Source organism: Nothoprocta perdicaria, unplaced genomic scaffold (genome assembly GCF_003342845.1).
Source record: "Nothoprocta perdicaria isolate Ctin4 unplaced genomic scaffold, notPer1 scaffold_41, whole genome shotgun sequence".
NCBI classification, from domain to species: Eukaryota; Metazoa; Chordata; class Aves; order Tinamiformes; family Tinamidae; genus Nothoprocta; species Nothoprocta perdicaria.
The window spans coordinates 689,160-708,825 of NW_020455655.1; the positions used below are offsets into that span (position 1 = coordinate 689,160).

The following is a 19,666-nucleotide window of genomic DNA, read 5'->3' on the forward strand; positions in this document are numbered from 1 at the left end:
GACTCTTTAACGATATAGGTTTACTTCTGAAATCTTTGCCCTTAGTTTTTTATGCCAGATTTGCTCATACATCCCCTACAGAATACAGACCCAGCCTGTGTGAGGAGGTTATACAGCAACATGACTGTTCTGTGGCACAGGAGCTAATACTTCGAATTGGAAGGGATGCTGCAATAAAATCTCCTTTGACTTCTTGGTAAATCTCCAGCTTTTCATATACATGTTCTGAAATGTACTGTATGTGTACTTAACAAATAAGTGTATTATGAAAAATAAAATGTTACTGTTTACTCCCCCAAAGTAAACTTCTACACTGACTAGGGCTTTATATGTCTGGAGAAGGAAAAAAATGGAGAAAAGAAGGAAAGAAAATGAAGGAAAAGGAGAAGGATTTTAATTTTACAGATAATCGATGTTTTGTATCTAACAAGCCACTGTAAAAAATACCTATCTAAGCACTGTATGACTGTAACATTGCTGGAGGAGATTAAAACAGGTCCTCTTTTCAAGGTAATTCTGACAAGTGAGGATATAACCATTTTAATATGGTTATTCACAGAGGTATTTTTCTCTTTAATTTTCATCTAAGATAAAGAATGAGAAGATGGTCTATGAAAAAAAAGTCTAGCTTGATAGTCTTCATAAATGTAAAATCTAATTTTAAAATCCCATTTACAAAAACTAAAATAATTAAGATGGCTTTGAAAGGTCATTGATGCAATGCAATTTAATTGGGATCCTGAGCCTAAAAATCATCTTACCATCTCTGGAAGTCATGAGCACTCTGCCTGTGCCCTCTGAAAGTACTTGTCTATGACATGTAAAAGTGAGAAGAGAATGTACCAAATACCCTAGAACTATTATAGTGCCAAAAGGCATCTGCGTGCACCATGGCCTTAGAATACCAGCTTTGGAAACAAAAGGTATTTTAGGCTGCTKCTTTGCTTTTTTCCTCTCAAGTTAACACTGAGAAAAAGAAATGCAAAGACAGAAGATAGGTATTAACAGATGAGAAAAAAATGCTTAAAATTTTTTCCATCAGTAGGATATTCCTCAGCAGATTTTATTTTTTATCCTTAAGTGCCTGCTGCCAGTGTCAGTATCAGCATGCAGAGCTAGAAGCCTCATTGCTATGATAATTCCTGTGTTTCTGTGGCAATGATAATTCCATTCCAGAAGCCACAAATTAGAAAATGGTTTCTTATAATGAAACACCAAACCCAACACAACATGATCTTCCTCCTTTCTCATGCATGTTAACTGTAAAAAGTTTCTTTGTCTGGAATGTGGCTATGATTACATTTTTTTCTATCCAAAAATAAACATGGTGCAAAAGGGAAGGATATAGGGAGGAGGGAAAGCCTGTCAGTGGGCCACCCTCAGGAAAACCTCACAAGATCTACTGTCTGTCTCTGTAAGCCATGGAAGTGCTGAGGAAGTGATCCCAGCTTGGTGGTCCTATTTTTAATTAAAACAAATGAGGCTCTTTCAGCTGCTGCAGATAAATATTTGATGAAAAGAGACAGGGACAGATGTCAAAAAACTGTAGTAAATAGAGAATAAGACCATAAAAGCAAATGTTACAATAGCATTTTATACACAGACACATACACAAAAAAAAATCACTTTGCTGTTTTCTGTCAAGTACCTTTCCATCCAGAGGCTAATTTTACTAAGATCATTTCATAATCAGGAAGAGAAATTGTTCAAATGCATATAGTTAAAGAAAAATCATAAAGTCAGCTTGTTGCACACTATATGCTTAAACAAAAGATCAATTCTTCAGCTTTTGATGACACAGAAGACTTCAAAGTGATTTGGATTCTGCCATAAGAGATTTTTATGGTGATTTCCAATTCACTCATTGGAGTTACGCTCCCAAACGTGTGTTAAGGATGCACAGTGAGACATTACCTTGAGCGATACAATCTGATGCAAATCAGTTGTGAGAATAAAAAATATAATAGCAACACCCCTCTGTCATCATATTGATAAATCATGTACTTCCTGGACGGTTAATTTTGAAAGAGGAATGGGGCATCATTCAGCTTTTTTATAGTCACTCTTGTATTTACTGGTACACTTGGATCTACCTTCAAAATTGGTCCTGCTCTTAGTGTGATTTACACTATCTGACCTCCAGAGGTCCTCTTCAACCTTAATTATTTTATGATTTGATAGACTTGCATCTAGATTTAGTATTTATTTTGTATCATGAAATCCATCCTATGAAAAAATGTTCTGCTTGAAATAACTGAAAAAAATAGTCTATAAGAGAGTGCATAGTCATGAGAAAAAGGAAATATTTGACTAGCGGACTCTTTTAAGATTAACTTCATCATTTTTAGCATCGGATCAGCATTGTATGATAATTTAATGTCTGTTATTTATATTCATGGATAAAACAGATACTTCTATCGAGTCCAATTTGGACTATACATCTGAGTTTGAAAGAACTGATTCTGTTAGTAGGGCTTACAAAATTATAGACTATTATGAATGGGGAGGAGTAAAGTGTGTATACCTGAAACCATAAGGTTATATACACCAATTGACAATGAAGGTACATCTTACAATGAAAATCTACTTTCTTACCCAGCTTGGATATTAATTAAAAATTTCCTACATGAAGGGCAGAATATAAAATGTCCTAAAACTTGCAGAGTTAATTTAATGACCATAGATACTTCAGAGTGAAAGAAACACTAGTAATAGTGTTAAAATCCATTAGTAGGTATGGATAATAAAGATTTAGGTAGCAATGAATAAAAACTTAAGATTCTTTACATGTCAAAGAAAGCTGGCAGATAAATTCTGTATTATGTTATCCAGGAGATACTTCCTATTCTAMCAGGAATAAAATAAATTCTTAAACAGCAGTACCTAATGTGCTAGATAACTAACACAGAAGTTTGAAGGAAAATATTTAATATTATGGCAACGTTTAACAAGAACAGAACGAATGATTCACTAGAATGGTCACTAGAAGGTGGATAATTTGGCACTGGAATAATCCAATTCATGAAAAGGCAGGTACAACAGTGAGGAATGACTGCAGATTATCTACCTGACTCAGAAGATAATTAAGAAGAGGAAAAGTAAAAAGCTGATTGACTGCGGTGTGTAAATATCTGTTTGGGAATAGTAGCCAGTTATGCAATCAAACAGTGAGCACAGCTAAAGGCAGAGCAACATCAGTGACAAGAAACAAAGGGTAAACAAGGTCAGCTGAGATAAGGAGCAAATTTAAACACTGAAGATTGAGGTGGATTTTCCATAATTTTAGGTAGTGAAATCAGCCTAGAATTGTAATAACAACTTATCAGTTAAACTGGAAGGTATGGACTTCTCTCACAGCTGTAAGAGATACTTTGTAGCCTGCAGAAGGTCAAATTTTGCTCCTTCCTAATTGTTCTTTCTGGTCGCAACACCTGTGAATTTGTAGTGTTCAGCATAGCATTGCATGCCAAGCCCCTTGAGATTTTCTGAAGCTGACACACAACATTTCTAATCAATGGGTCATGCAAAATACCTGCCTCCTTGTTGCTGCATTTTGCACAAAAAAAAATGAAGTGATATTCTCAAGTGCAGAACAGGCTCATGGGCAGGTTTTAGGTTAGGAAGAAAATGTCGGTTTAAACTCTACTGTTAGATATATGCTGTCATGTTCCTTACAATGAATGAAAATTACAGATTCACATGTATCTTATGGCTTATTTATGGTCATCTTATTTAACAAAGATCCCACACAGTTGGTTGTCATGTCATGAGTAGGGCTCCTGGGTTGTTTGGATAGGGTGGGATCTCATCCTGGTGTTTAGAAAGCCAAGACAAGTGATCTAATTCCTCTTCTTCTACTCAGAGAAAAGTTTTAAGAAATGCTAAGGCAAAGGAGAGATATGAAAAATCTCCTTAGACCTTCAGGGACATCTATCTCGTATTTGCCTATTGCTGAGTTCTACAGTGAATTTTTAAAAAGCTATAAGATTTTCATAGGATCAGGAACTTTGATAGAAATATTACTTCCTGAATGTTGAAGCTATCTGTAATTAAATACATATTTTAATATAAAACCAAACTCTTCCTGCAATGTAGAGACACTTTAGAGTCAAATATCTTTTCTGTGGCCAGATTTTTCAAATTAGTTTCATTTATTATAACCCATTAAAAGAAATAGAGGATAACTTGCTGAACAATGTAATCAGATGAGGAGAAGCTTAAAATAATCCTCCTTGTTACAAAGATATGTTATAATAGCAACAGTAGAAAGTTTCTGTGCTTCCTGCATTTGAGAACATGATGGATACATATTTATTTCTGTTTAATAAAACAGGCACAAAGAAAGCTGCTAAGCCTCCAAAAGTAGAGATGTACATACACATGCTGAGGGAGATCATTTCTACATGAGACACTGGAACTGCTCAATTCAAGACAAAGAAGAAAGGAAGAGGCAAAGTCAGTAAGTGTTCCCCTAGCTAGAGCAAGGCCAGTGTGATTGCTGCTAACTCCACACCCTTCCACATTGTGAGTCTGGCTGTTACCACTGTGACCACTTCTTGACTGTGTAATTTAGGGAGTTCCCTTTTTCCCTCCTGTCTTTTGTAATGATGGTAAACTTGCCTGTCTGCAAAGGACTGCAGAGTTTTTAAAAGACAAAATTCAGCCTTTGGTTCATTTGCAAAGACATCTTTGTATAACTTGGTCCTAGAGCCTGGAGACTGTCTCCTCTTTAACTCCCTTCCCCAGAAGAGCAACTGCATTCCTACTGCCTTAATCTGTTCTTCTAATTTCCCAGCCCTGCATACCTCTCATTCACCACCCCTTCCCTACCTCCAAGTACTTCTCACAGCCTAATGCTGACTGTTCAGTCCCTCATACAGCCAGGACCAAAACATGAAAGCTAGAGAAATGGTAAACAGGAAGAGTGGTCTGCCGTAATACCAGGAGTCAAACACAAGAAGGTAAAATATTCTTCTTGACAGCAGAAAGATTGGTAAAGGAAGTTCAGCCATGAGCTAAATTAATAGCTGATTCCTACCTAAGTACATTATCTCTGTAGCTTATGAGAATGTCTGCATGTGGGTTCAGTTGATCTTCTTTTATAATTGCAAATGAGTTAGTAACTTATCTAAAGGCCAGCTGTAAAATGCAAGAGACTAAGAATATGGAGTCTATATTTTAAATGTCATGGTCTGGATGACTCTGCTCTTCTGAAAAATGTCTTCCAACATTTCTGCAGAAGTAACTGTACTCTACTTAGAGAGACGAAGGAACTTGCTTACTAATACATAGAGAGGTAAAGCCTTGGGTAAGAAAATAGCCTCTGGGCAATCTTGTTTGACATATATTAGCCAACTATTTGTGAGTGTACAATAATCAGTAATGCTACTAGGAATCTACTTTTCAATTTTCTCAGCAGGTAACAAAACACTGAAATATATATAAACAACTGATGGCTGGTGCTGGCATCATCAGTGACTATTTCACGAACTGAATTCAAGAGTTCCTTAAGTTGCAGGAGCTACAGATGCCGAGGAGACAAGGACACAACAGATATATACATCAGCACAGTGCTTTCTCAAAGACAAATCCATAGTCTTGCAGCTCTGACTCAGGCTAAAGCAGTTATATGATGGGGAAGGGGACAGGACGACCAAAAGAAGTTGTTCCTACCAAACTAAGAATGAAGAACTATATAGCCTTGTTGCTTGGCACAAATTTACTTATGATCTGAAGGAACAAATATCAACCTAACAAGCTCCCAGAGATAACAGCTCATCGATTTCCCATTTCAAAGGCAGTGCGATAACTGAAAGCATCCAGATATATCACATGGAAATCAAACTTGCAACAAACAACAAATGATCTGATAAAAGCTAAAGCCTTCCACTGAAGTCAATGGCAAACCCCAGTGGCTTTCAATAGAAGCTGAGTCAGGCTCAAGGTGACCAACAACTCTGAGACCAGTTATAGTCACTTTATCTGCCCTTAGGATAGAAAAAAATGTGAGATGCTGCTTCGCATGAATGGTGGCTGGGTTGAGAATTCACATGCAATGAGTTGCCAGAGTCCTTTAAGGGGCCTTTGCAGAAGCTGATGTCACCTGGCAAGGTTAGCATGTCCCCAGTAAGCATGGCATTACCCTAGCCCGGCCAGCTGAGCGCCTGCATGGGACCTGATAGCGGTTACCCTGCTTGTTTAGTGTCAGTCTCTCCTCAGGCTGTCAGCACAAGCTGCAGCAGACGTTGAACTGAAGTGTAAAGATACATGGTGGGGCTGATGAAGCAGTAAAGAGCGTGAGTAGGCAGAGGGGCACCTGCTTTGTCTCTGATTTCTAAGCAAGTTTAAAGAGTGCAAAGGAAAATACAATGCTAGACCTAAGGCATGGCCAGCACAGACATGAGGGAAGCAGGCAGTAGACTTATGTCTGCTGTGTCTGCTCATCTCTGATGCTGAATATGCCGGAATATGGCTCAGCCTCCCATCTACAAAGAGTCACTACACTAGCTGACACTACACGAGATAGACTCCAACTGCAAAGAAGCACTCAGAACACCCTCATGTCAGTTCTGTGCTGCTGGAGCCATGGCCAAGGCGGGTGGCCATTTATACAGATTTTATAAGCAGCTTCTCTGTTTTTCATAGTGCAAAGGAAATGGATGGGAGACGTGTTTGGTCTTCAGAACCATTAGTGGTATGTTTATAGAGCAGTCACTTGTGTAAAGATTATTGCCACAGATGAGATACAAGCAAACAGGAAAGAAGAGCAGCCTTTGTTAAAATCCATGGTAAAAAGAAACAAAAAAGAGACAACAACAAAACCGAACAAACAAAAAGGAATGGAAGGTCCCAGACTAATAATCATCCCCTTCTCCTCCTTAGGCAGGTAGTAATTAAAATGCAGCATAGTGAGGATTTGAACCCGGAACTTCGGAAGCGAAGGCCACTGCCTGAACCGCACATTCATTTTCTTCTCCACGTGGCCGCTGCTGGTGAAATGAAAGGCAGGTGCAGCCCCGTGAGCAGATGGGAGTGCAGCCCTGGCTTGGGAGGCTGCTCTCAGGAGGACAGTGCAGGGCTGCCTGCCCGCAAAGAGGATTCCCGGTCCCGTGGAGGCAGCCAGACCCCTCCCGGAGCTCAGGAAGCACCAGCTCCCCCAGCACAGCAACATCGAGGCAGGGGCTGCCAGCGCTCAGCTGCTTTACTGACCTCTCTGACTTCCAATACCGACTTCCCTCTTTTTCAGGCATCTCTATAAAGATCTTAGAGAACTAATTACAACTCCATTCTTTGCAGTAACTGCAGCCAACACTTGTAAGTTGTTGAAACATGAAATTTCTTCCCTTGAGGAGATGACTTTGGAATATCTAACACCCCAAAAATGCCATTAGTCATATACAGAATCTGTCTAATCTGTCTATGGGAAAGTCAGTGTAGTGGGATGAATGAGTCAGGTATGATAAATAACGTATTTATTCTGGATCTCTAAGAACAGATCCACTTTGGATTTCCCGTTCTTGGGAAACTGACAGTTTACTCCGCACTGTGTGGTTAAACAAAGAACTTGGACAGCTTTCCCACCAGGAGGATGATACAAGATTACCAACAGGCCAGTTGCCTTCTCCTAACCACAAGACATAACAGACGTTACAGTCTAACATGCAGAATACCTCCTTTGCCTGCCATGACCTACAGTTACAGTCACTTTATGGTACAAGTCACATTTTCCCTATATGTTATTGAGAAGTCAGGGGAATGGGTACACCCTGGTGAGCTTTCCTTTAGTTTCCAGAGACCACACAGCTGATACCAAACCCAAGAGGAAAGATGGTGCAAGAGGACAGGCCCACTATTTATCATCTTGGATAGTTCCAGTCCCAACCTTTCTTACAGGTTTCTGTTGCTTTTTGCAAAAACAATCTCTGTAGTGCTGTTTCTGAGAGAGAATGCTAGTCCTTTTTAATGCTACCTTTATAGCAAAAAATGTATGTCCATCTGAGCCAAAAAACTCCAAGACAACTGTTTCCTTAGTCTCTATTGAAATTTGGGGCATACATCCTGGTTTGCAACTTTAGGCCAAAAAAATAGTGCTAACAAATGTGTTCTGCTCATGCTAAACTGTAAATGAAGCTATTTGGGAAAATCTCTTATCCCAATTTCAATCAGGTTTTGAAGGAAAACATTCTCCACAGATGACATTAATAGAATCTAACAGCAAGGACCACCCAGGACACTACTGGAAATCTCAAACTGCTTGGCCACAGGTTCTCTGATTCGTTCCTCTCAGCTTCATGTGTGCTCTTTGAGAGGCAAAGAAAGTGTTTCCTTCATTTTGAACTTGGATTTCTCTTCCAGATGAACATTCATGAACATATCCAGTCCCAGAGGTGGACTGTTCCAAACCCCTGTTTGGAGCCAAGCATCTATGTTATGGAGTCCATCATGACACCACTTTATAGAGAACAGACAAGGAGTTTTGGATCTTGTAAGTACCGTTTCTCCCTGTAAAGAAGTTCCTTTCCCACTTTCTTTTAGAAACATCTCTCCCTGTATTGGAAACAGAAGATGTAATTTATTTTTATCACCTTCCTTGTCGAACTGGCCAACTGCCACAGGTCTCTGCTTTCCAATACAGCAAGAGGCAGGAGAATCACCATGAAGCACCATTCATTTCTGTGGCTCCTCCTTTGTTATCTTATTCTGAGGCTACCTACTGTGCTATCTTATCACTCCTCCTAATCCTGCAAAACTTCTCTGCAACTCGATATCTCCCCTTCCCTCCCCCCAAAAAAGAAAACCGGGGGGGGGAGAGAACAGCCTTATTTAGGCCTCCTTGCATCTTTGCTCCCAATTCCTTCCTTGAAGAGAACATTGCTCTTGCTTTGTTACTTTAGGACCCTTTTTTCACTGTCTGTCTCACCCCCTCACTCCTTCCTTTCCTAGCTTACATACATTCAGCTGTGTGGCCTCTGTGGGGTATGCTTAATTTCTCACTGTCCAGCCTTCCCTTTGATGTCTGATGAGCAAGAATCCATCTTCTTTTCCATCTCTTCACATGTGCCTTTTAATTACTCTCCTCGGAGAGGCTGTTTACTGACTATCACTCTGTTTACAGTTGAATACAGCTAAACATTTGGTCTTCACAGTTCCCTCTCTTCTACACCACCCACCCGGTTACTTTCCAGTTGTTACAAAATAGATATCACTATAAAGTCACTCAAGCAATGTATTTGCTTTCCCACAGCCACCCTTAAACACTGCTTTTGCTTCACTTCCAGAGAAGTCAAGTAAGACACTTTATTGGTGTTTTTTGTCTCCAGCTCTCTAATGAAGAAATAAGCAGTGAAACTTAATAATTTGATCTTTCTGTTGCACATATCCCTACCTGGTGTCTTGGAAAAGCCAGAAACAGAGGTAAGCTTCAGAATTCTGCAAAAGACCTGCAAAAAATAATATGAATTCAATGTGAAGTACATAAGTGTAACCATTGAAATGAGAAGAGGATCCTGTTCATAAAGACAAAACTGTGCATGTGTCGTCAGGGGATCAAGGGCTCTTGGGGTGTGGGAATATAAATAGGATAAGGGTAAGGGGATATATAAATATTAATCTAGCAAATGTGTAGAGGGGAAGAATTGTATGGTTATACATACAATTGTATGTATACATACAATTATATGGTTGGATCTAAGATGAAGATTCCTTCTGATGTCCTCCTCATTGCTCCATATGGAGTTCAAAACATTACAAAAATAATATGAAGCAAATTAAAAACAAATGTGGCTAGATTATGTTTTTTTCAATGAACAGATTATCATCAATTGTTTGCATTAAAATAGTATTTGGGAGAAGGAAGGACAGAGATACCTCAAAAAGGTTCAGAAATGATTTATGACAAGGTATGTGAAACTCAGTGAGTGTGAGCATGGGCAGGAGAGCACGAGAGGAGAGCTGCTGGTGAGAGGTTACCCAGCCCCACAGTGGAACAACCTGAACGCCCCAAAAACCTTGTGTCCACCTGGCAGCCTTGTCTGCACTGCTAGAGATGGTGACGCTTCTTATGGGTAAGGCCTGATGCTTTTCAATTTSACCATCTGCTTTTAGTAGATTATTACTTTAAAGTTTTAACCATGGAACAACTTTTTCACTTCTGAGTGAAAATCTGGGCTGAAGTATTTTATGATTTTTGGCAAAAATAATCCAGCCTTTCCAATAAAAAGAATAAGAACAACTGTAAGTTTTTAAGTATTTCTTTTTTTTTGCTACTGAGGAGAAATTTTACTGCCTGTATAATAGAACTTAGAGTTTACAAAGTAGAATGATAACAGACTCTGATACATACATATATATTTGAGTCCTTTGATCCTTATTTTTGAGTTGGGCATGTGGATTTTCCTTTAAAATTGCCTGTATTCATGTGTGCTCAGTATGAGCGATTAGCCTGGGCTGCGATCCGGAGCCGCGTGCTCCGTGTGCTCCACATGCTCCGTGTGCTCCACGTGCTCCATGGCACCAGCCCCTCGCTCAGCTCAGCCAGAGGCTGCGCTTGGAACCCCGATGTCGACGGCAGCGGCCCGTGAGCGGCAGGAACTGGAGGGTGTCTCTCCTTCAGTGGACACGAGCRCACGGCGGCAAGAGGAGGGCTGGCCCGGGACAGAAGCCAGAAGCCCGAGCTCGGGTTACAYGGCCCTTGCGGTTGAAGATTCATCGGTTACAGAAAGGACAGGTAGCGAGTGGTGGTGYTTATCTCACACAATGGCAAATATCCCCAACATGCAAAGTAGCCAAAACAGAAAAAGACAGTGAATTATAAAAACAAACATGTCATTTTTTGTTCCATTCATGCTCTTTTCCTGGATTCCCCTGAATGATTCTTATAAATGCATATAAATGATTCTTATAAATGCATGGATTATAAATCCATGAAAACTTCATAATGAGATCTTTATTGACACACTTGTTATACTTCTGTAACACGGAATAATGACCATCTGGCTACCAGTAGTGACAGGCACTAATTTATGTTGGGCTGATATTCTCCTATTCAGTGGATTGTCACTTTTTGTGTCTTTTTTTGCTGTTTTCATTTTAGCAAATATAGCCCCCCGTTGTACTTGCATCTCATGAGGCTCACATTTAATGTTAGGAAAGGAGTGAGCATTTAAAAACCTTGTGTTTAATTACACTTCCTGCTATTAGTCATATAAACAAATTAAATGGACATTTAATTAAATGTTACCATTTTAAACCTAAAAGCAGAGCCTAGGCCCTTTAAACTAATGCTATAAGCATTTATCAAAATTAGTCAGGTAGTGTTAGGGGATTAATGTAGCTTGGCTGTTGTATTTATAATCAGATACATTATCACTTATGTAGCCTAGAAAAGATCTGAGCTCTCTTGTGCTTTTGTTTTGTTGCTGTACAATTGGACCTCACAGGGTATCTTCACGACTGACCTTCCTGCAGTGCCTCTAAAAACGCACATTTTGGCTGCACCATCTCCTTCAGCTTTTGCAGGTCAATCTGATGACAGTTCACAACGTGCTCCAAAACATTTTCCTTGCTCATCACTTTATACTAAGATTTCTTGCCTGAAGATTTGATTTTCAGCATTTTGGGATGGGAAGGTTTTATTTGACCACCCTAAAGTTCTGGCCTGAGTGGGTGAGGCTGATATGTGTGTATAAAGCACACAAAAACTGCAAGGAATCTGGCCAGTGTTGAAAGCGGTTATTTCTGTGGTCAGGGAACACCATCTCCGAGCACTCTGGATGTGCAGCATGTAAAGTTAAAGAAGTAATTAGAAAGAGGCAACAGCACATAAAAATGTTTCCTTTACATGAGATTTATAAAAAGCTTGTTCTAACATAAAAACTAAATAACAACAAAACAACAACAAAAAATCTACCTTCAGCTGTGAGTAACATTTTGAGCAACTCTTTCTATCTGATCTTTAATATCTACATTACTACATTCTTGGTACTAAATGTAGATGTAGTACATGACATTACTACATTTTTGGTAATTTCCTTTTTTTTTTTTTTTTTTTTTTAAATAATCTCTTATTTGGCAGGTGATATTTTAAAATACGTCTAAATACTTGAAAACTCAGGATGAGCAAAGAATTTTAAAGAATTCCATTTACAACACAAACAGTTTGCAGTGTTGGTGCCCATGGTCCGGTCTACGCAATTTATGACCAGTGCAAACATTCCCTGTGACTGGAATCAAAACCAAACGGAACGGAGATGCAGGTGGTGGTAGTTGCGCAGTACATTTGTCTTAACCCCAGTGTGAGTGAATCCCTGCTGCTGGTTGCTCAGTTGCACAGACGGTGCCTTAACGGTGCTGACCACGGCTCCCCTCTGGACTCACCCGCTCTGCTGGAGCCTCCCGCTTGGTGCTGCCCGCGCGGGGCGGCCCTGCCTGCAGCTGCAGCAGGGGGCGGGAGACGGGGCCTCTCCGYGGGGACGTGGCCACCAGGGCAGAGGTGCCAGCAGCCCCAGGGCGGCCCCACGAGCCCCGAGGCGTCGCGCCTGGGACACACGGTGGGGGCGGCTGCCCAGTGCCCGAGGGGTTACGGGTGCACCAGCATCAGGCAGCGCGGCTGGGACACCCGCAGCTCCACAGGGCTCCCGTGGGCTCTGCTTGAACCCTGCTCTGAAATGCTCCCAGGCACCAAAATTGAGAGATGATTTCATTTTTCTACAAGACATTTTATAAACTGTAAGTATAATTAGAAATCCTAAGTATTGTTGTAAACAAAAAGCAAAACTAAAACTGTATTTCCACTATCTACACTGTCTTTTATAACCTGCTGCATTATGTTCTGCTGTGATTTCCTAATGTTAATGGCAAGAACATTACTTCCTGGGGGGATGGCTCATGTTCCTGTAAAGAATCCAGACTCTCCTTTTTAACAGTATCTACTTGGTGCTGGAGGAGAGATTGAAGTTACGTCTTCCCCAGTGGTTTAGAAGCTTTCCCATAATATTCCTCACATGCTTAGAGATTTATAGTGGAATATAATTTAACAAAGGAATCCCAACACACAGCTCTTACTTTTTTTTTCAAAAATAGAAAAGAAGAAACATAGTGGAGAACCCAGAAGAAGGGACTGTAACAAGGCAAGCACAATGAGGGGTTGCTGATGAGGTGGTACAAACAGGACAGCACGAGTTTTGTAGGAAATGATGAAGAGGGGAAAGTCACTTTTAGTCTCCCTAAGAGAAGTAACAAATTTAGAGGTCTCATATTCAAAAAAGGGGGACAGGAGTAGCGATGAAGCTGAAAGTCTAGTTTACAATCATGTATGGGCTGTTAAAACTAAGGAACTGCTGGGGAAGGTACCAGGGCAGCTCCTCCACGTTACTAACACAGCTTGCCAGCCAAAGGATTTATGTGACTGAGTCTCACCTCCCGCACTTGGCCAGACCAGGTTTAAGATTTGCCAGTGGTAAAAGTGCTGGTAGGTTAAAATAAAGAATAAAAAACTTACCAATACAACCTTGCCAATGAGTCTTTTACAATGTAAACTATATCTGACGATTTGTTAAGATAGACATTAACTAGATTTGTTAAGATAGAAAGGACATTATCAAGAGCTGGGCACAATGAAGTACATAGTAGCTATACTGACTGAAAATACACACATTTTCAGTTAGAAAAATCTACAGGTATTTATCTATATCTATCTATACCTTGAATTGCCTTTTTCTTTGATGTCAGTTTCCTAAGGGTATCTCTTTTTTTTTTTCCCTCCTCCCCAGCACTTCTGTAAAGGAAGTGTTCTAAATAATTGAGTTTTTTTCCACTAAACAGTTTCCAATTAGAAGCTGCATGAAGACTTCACCACTGTCCTGCTGTAGGCCTGGGACACTGTACGAGACCATTTCTTTGGTTGGCACTGGCAGGAAGAGGTGAGTTCTACTGTCAAGCTTCAGCTACCGTGTTTCCCCCAGACCTCCGTGGGTGCCGGAGCGCGGGCCACGTTCCCGCGGGAGCTCCAGGCTGCAGCAGCAGCAGCCACCGCCAGGGCTCCGCGTCTGCAGCTCCCGCGGGCTGCGCGTTSCGGCGCTGCTGAAAACGGCCACTAGGTTTTACTCAAACAAGGAAGCTCTTTTGCTGGTAGTTCTCAAGCAACCCGTTACCTATGAGAGAGAAATTTAAAAAACTCACTGATTTACCATGTTAAAAAAAGATGGCACATTTATTGCTACATAAATGTTATATACATAGTGTTTTCTGTTACATTGACAGAAATTTTTTTGAACTTCTTGCTGCTGGTTGGAAAGGTTTATCAGCAATACCTTGAAATTTGACACAGGGTACAAATCTGCAATAAACCAACAATGGAAACTGGAGAACAAGATGAGAAGCAATTCATCTCGGACAATTAGCTCTTACAATACTCCATAGGTACTACACGGTATGCTAGAACCCTACTATGGTCTTACAATGCTATTGTAAATTTCTGATATTAATGAACAGGTTATGGTAAATAACCCTACATTTTTACTACCTAATATAGTAAAATAAAGTAAGAAACTTTTTACTGAAAACTTTTTCGATTTCAAAAATCTAGAAAGAGTAATATTTAGAATTCAAGAAATTTTCTTACAAGATTATTGTATAAAAGACTAGCTACAGTGAAAAATAAGCCAAATGTTTTTTTCTTTCTATTTTATGAAGGAAAGCTTCTGGGCATACTGCAAAGTCTAATATAGCCAAAAAGACAACAAGCTTAGAAGGAAAAAGGCCAGGCAGTGGCACGTGATCACTTTCACACGTCAAAAGCAACAAATTTGTTTAGCTGATAAACACTGAAATGAAGAACAAGGCCACAGATATAATCAGATGTTATTTGATGTATATGCAAATTAAAGTAATAGAGATGAGTCCACTAATTTCACAAACTGTTTTGTTAGGAACCATCCAAAACATGAGCTTAAATTCATTAGTTTATTTTAACAATCCATCCTTTGTTCTTTCAAATTGAATGACTTCATAAAAATTGTTTTGTTCCTTTTTTGTGTGTGAGAACCAATTGCCAGTGATGTGAGATGCAAGATATAAACAGTAGCTCCGACAACCTTGGCTTGGGAAATTTCCTCCCATGGTCATTGCAGTGGAAGACAGTTTCCATGGAAGTTCAAAGGGATTTTAGCCATCTCAGCACATTTGTGACGAAGGAATACTTATGGACACTGTTCCGGTGGAGAAACATTTAATGGTTTAATGCTAATATGGCTTGGGAGGGGGTCATTTGTTTGCATTTGATTCACACTGATTTTTGTCTCCACTGACAAGCCATACAAAATGACAAGATAATTAATGTACACAATAAGGAAAGATCGGTGACCATTGCTCTTATGCTCCATTAAGTACGTAGCCCACCCTCCTGGTGGTTGTATCATCACACTACCTGCCACGGTGAATTCAGGGTTTTCGTATTCACCAGAATTACAGCCTGAAAAAAATCTCCTTTGTATTTTAATGCATTTTGTGCTTACATACAGCTAACACTTTACATGTACTATATGTAGTACTTACTGCTCGGAAAACAAAGCAACTCTAACAAAGTAGATTCTCCCCACCCAATTTACACTTCACATTACAAGCTTTACTATGAAGCCTAGAAGCCTAAAAAGGTTTTGTTTATAATTAGAAAAAAAAAATGTTTGAGAAAAGTCTCAGGGAAAATAAAAATCACTTTTTAAATCCAAGAAATGTTATGGTCATAGTATTGCTCCTGCCTGCAGCTTTCACTATGTCTTCTACTGGCTTGAAGCACGGAGCGCAGTATGGAAGGGTAACTATGACCATAACTGTTCAGATTACCAGAGACCAAAAATAACATAAAAAAAAAGCTATACCAAGGAATAGTTTCCTATTGCATGGAAAACACTAATCATATGGCAAAAGGAGAGGAAAGGACAACAAAAGACTTTTCCCTTCCTTTTTTTAAGACACTAATAGGTTTGCTGGGAATGCTACGGGTCGACGGTTGTCACTGCTTTGTTCTCTGAATGTGAACAGCTTTAGTAAATGCTGGCATCCAGCTGAAATTCTATCAGCTTTAACATGTTAACTTTTCCCTTTATATGTAGACCTTTACAGTTCCATAACAATAAATAAAATTTGTAGTTACAATGCATTTGTCAATTCAGTTTAGGCACAAGGCAACTTCCACAATGAGTGGAGAGATCACAACAGTCTCTGATTGTGCAGAAGCGACACACTGCTTGCAACAGAATGATATGTTCAGAGTATTTCATGGACTGAAATTCTGCCTGAAGATCGTGTATCTTCGGTCCTGATGCAGGTGTTGACCAGTAGCTTTGATCATAAGATTGCATTTGGGTTTCTTGCTTCAAGTGTTTTCTCCTGTCAGGTTTGTGTCTTCATATAATGTTAGTTGTCTGTGTCCTTGTGAAGAAAGGTCACCTTCTGTGTATCCTACCAATAATTCTGGAATTCTAGCATGAAATTTGGGATAAGAAAAGTGACATTAGGAAAAGAATCATCAGGAATGCAATATCAGCACAATTAAACCAATTTAAATGCATTTTCAGCCAGCTAAGTACAAAAGAAATTGACACCAAGAGACCCAAGCTCCCTTTTCTGGGCATGAATCCTGCACAGGTGACGATACTGTCAAAGACGGTCGGGTGCCTCTGAGGTCTTGCTGGGGACAGTGGGACAGCCCCCTCTCCTCACTCGAAGTACCAAACACCAACCATCTATCTGCTGTGGACAATTTAAATCAACAAAGCTGCTCTACCTGCACCTCAAGAAATTCCTAGAATCTCCCTATGCTAAAATACCAGTGATGATGATTACAGAAGCAGGAATACTTATTTTCACTATTCTAACTTAGAGACTGTTTAGAATCACCTGCCCTGTAACTCTCTGCCTAGTTCCAGGTACAGAAACACACGACTGCTACATGGGCTCTAGCCAGGATGCAGGAAGTGAATGAGCCAACTGGTAAAACCTGCTGATTCTTCTGAGAGTTGCTGGGCTTGAACTCTCAGGAAAACAGATTTACTTACAGATGGCATGAATAAAAATCTGCAAAAGCCAGACTTAAAAAACACTGACTTGGTTTGTCTTTGACACTTTGCATTGGTATATGCTTAATAACCTTCTATAATCTTTTCATGTCAACACTACCCTTTATCACAGTTATTGATATTTCCTATTTTCTGTTTGAAAGCACCTTGTAAAAGCAGTAATATAGTCGACTTTCCTAAGCAGGTAATTGATATAATAAGATTCATTCAAAACACAAAAATCTGTGTTTTACAAAAAAATATCCTGTAAGACCTCCCTATTGTTAAATTAACTCTCTTGTATGTGATTGTTTGGGGTACTACAAAATACCCTTTGCCTTGGAAAGCTGAAAACACTGCTTTTTACATCGCCTAGCTATCTTCACTGAAACAGATTGCACAGATAGCTGGGTAATCACCACTGGGCTAATGGTATGAGCTGAAATCATCATTTGTTATCTGGTCTGAAATGAGAGAGCAAACCTGTGTGTCTGAGATGAGCAGTCTCCCTGTTTGAATCAGCACTGGAAAACAATACATGGATTTTTAAATGAACTAATGTGATATTTAGACCATTAAAGATGTATAATTCATCCCTGTTGCTTTTGGCTTATCTAGCAGAGCCATTAGCTGTGATTCTGTTGTCATGCCAAGGTGGCCACCTGAGCCAAGAGATGGAGCCATCAGCAACAACGTGTACAAGCAATAAGGAATTAAACAAAATTTCTTTTTTTTTTTTTTTTTCTCTCAATTTTCAAACTGCACACAAGCCTGCCTGCTTTTGCTCAGAGGTATAAAGGTGCAACCGTTCTGCTAGYGGCAGCTGAGTTCCCGAGAACGAGCCCACCCAGCCCCTCTGCCACTGCCCCGACCCTGAGACCGAAGCGGGGGCGCTGTACCTGGCTGGTGCTCACATATGACCCATAGGGTTGGTAGTTTCACTCAGGCCAGGGTGGCTTCCTGGGTGCGGTGTTGGCGGCTCTGCCGATACGGCAGAAACTTTTTCTTCTTCCCTTCTCTTAAGGCAGGCTGCTTTAGGGTTTAGGTTTCGTTCTGTAATAGAAAAATATTTCTTAGCATCCTATGCGGATAGCAGGGGAACGTTGATATATTAATCACTGCAGTAAAAACAGCTCAGGCAGCTTCCATTTCCTCAGCACTTCCAGGCACGTGCTAAAAAGGCAGGTGTCTAAAGCAGCAAACGAACCCTACTGAAAAGCCTAGCAGGCACCTCCTGAACAGGCAAGTCTGTAGAMACCTTGATAGCACCTACAGCAACCTTAAAAAAGTGCCTGTCCTTGTCACAGAAAGCTGCTAAACTGCAAACTCAGAAAAATCTGTGATTTGCAATAAAAAAAAGAATAGTTGTGTTTTGCTGTCACGTTAAAGCTCTACAATCAACTGGCACCACGTGGCTTGTAATGATGGCACCGTTTCTTTCTTCTTCGTTCTTCCCTTCAGGCCTTGGCTGCAAGAATGCACGAGTTAGAATTTGTTGATTCTGAATTTCTATTTTCTCAATGTTTTGTCCCCAAGTCTATGAATCACCTCATGCCCATCTCCCTCAAAATCAAGAGAATATGATATTCATCCACAGTAAAAGGAATTTTTACCATATTTCTTTCCATATTATAAAGGCAATGATTGCCAGCTGTGGACTAGCAATCAAAATACTTCCCATCAGTATGATTCCACCTCCCCAATTAGCTTCAGAGGCAGAGATTTGGATCCATTTTCCAAATAATGGCAATTTCTGAAAGTCACCCGCTTGTTCTTCAAAATGGCTTTTCATGAATTCAGAAATAAAAGACTTAAATCTCAATGGCCAGAAAGAGACATGTAAAGGATATGTAATATATTCTGTCAATTAAAACAAGCAATTTTCATCTCAGTGCACGTTGAATTCAAACAACATTTTGAGCTATTTTTCTAGCTGTCAGTGGGTTCTATTTTTGCAAGTTCAGATTGCAGATATGATTTTAACTGTGAAGAGGCTGCCAAGGCAGAGAGCAGACAGCAAGAGCCCAGCCCAAGGGCTCCTGCTCCTCCTCCCTGCCGTGCAGATGCCCCCTCAGCACTTGCCACTCGCTGACTCGGGGCACTGGACACGGCAAAACTGACAATTTTGTGCAGGCTTCATTCTGCCATTCCCCAAATCGTCCTCCCGGAACCCCCAAGGCTGATTTCTGCCAAAGAGGCTGCTGCATAAAAGCTGCTAACTTTTCCTAATTACAGTTTTCTTTGTTTAAATGTGGCTGGCCTTGAGGTTTTAAAGATGATTTAATTATGTGGAAACTTTGAAAGGAAGCTGATTTCAGTTATTTAGCAAATGGGGACAAAAGCACTAGCCTACAGTTAAAGTTTCAGATCTAAGCTGTTTTATTTTGGATAGCAGCAATCAGAGAGGAAATTGCCTGCGCCATTCGGTAAATGCATTGGAGAACTAATCTGGAGCGTTCAGAAAGCTCCGGCCGCTCGTTTTGGAGAAGGGCAGCGGGAGCAGAGCGGGAGCCAACAGAGGCTGGTGGGAGGGGGCGGGAGGGCAGCACGGGCGCCTGTGACAGCCACCAAGCGCTCCGCGCACGGGCACCCGTGAAAACAAACGTCGCGAA

At 40.3% G+C, this 19,666-nt stretch overlaps 1 protein-coding gene and 1 long non-coding RNA gene across 5 annotated transcripts in view; one reads left to right on the forward strand and one right to left on the reverse strand.

Moving 5' to 3' along the window:
• The first annotated feature begins 4,400 nt into the window (after positions 1–4,400).
• On the forward strand, positions 4,401–8,414 carry LOC112952772. Its single transcript, XR_003250462.1, has 2 exons — positions 4,401–4,459; positions 8,356–8,414. It is a non-coding gene; the product is annotated as an uncharacterized LOC112952772 (long non-coding RNA).
• Positions 8,415–14,379: 5,965 nt separating this feature from the next.
• Positions 14,380–19,666, reverse strand: part of TCF12 (transcription factor 12) — a 149,579-nt gene continuing 144,292 nt past the window's right edge. For all 4 annotated transcript variants that reach the window (XM_026045759.1, XM_026045758.1, XM_026045757.1 and 1 more), the window contains 2 exons: positions 17,954–18,107; positions 14,380–16,478 (listed from right to left, as the gene is read on the reverse strand). In XM_026045759.1, coding sequence (XP_025901544.1) covers positions 17,965–18,107 — 143 coding nt within the window. In that variant the 3' untranslated portion in view covers positions 14,380–16,478; positions 17,954–17,964. The remainder of the gene's footprint in view (positions 16,479–17,953; positions 18,108–19,666) is intronic.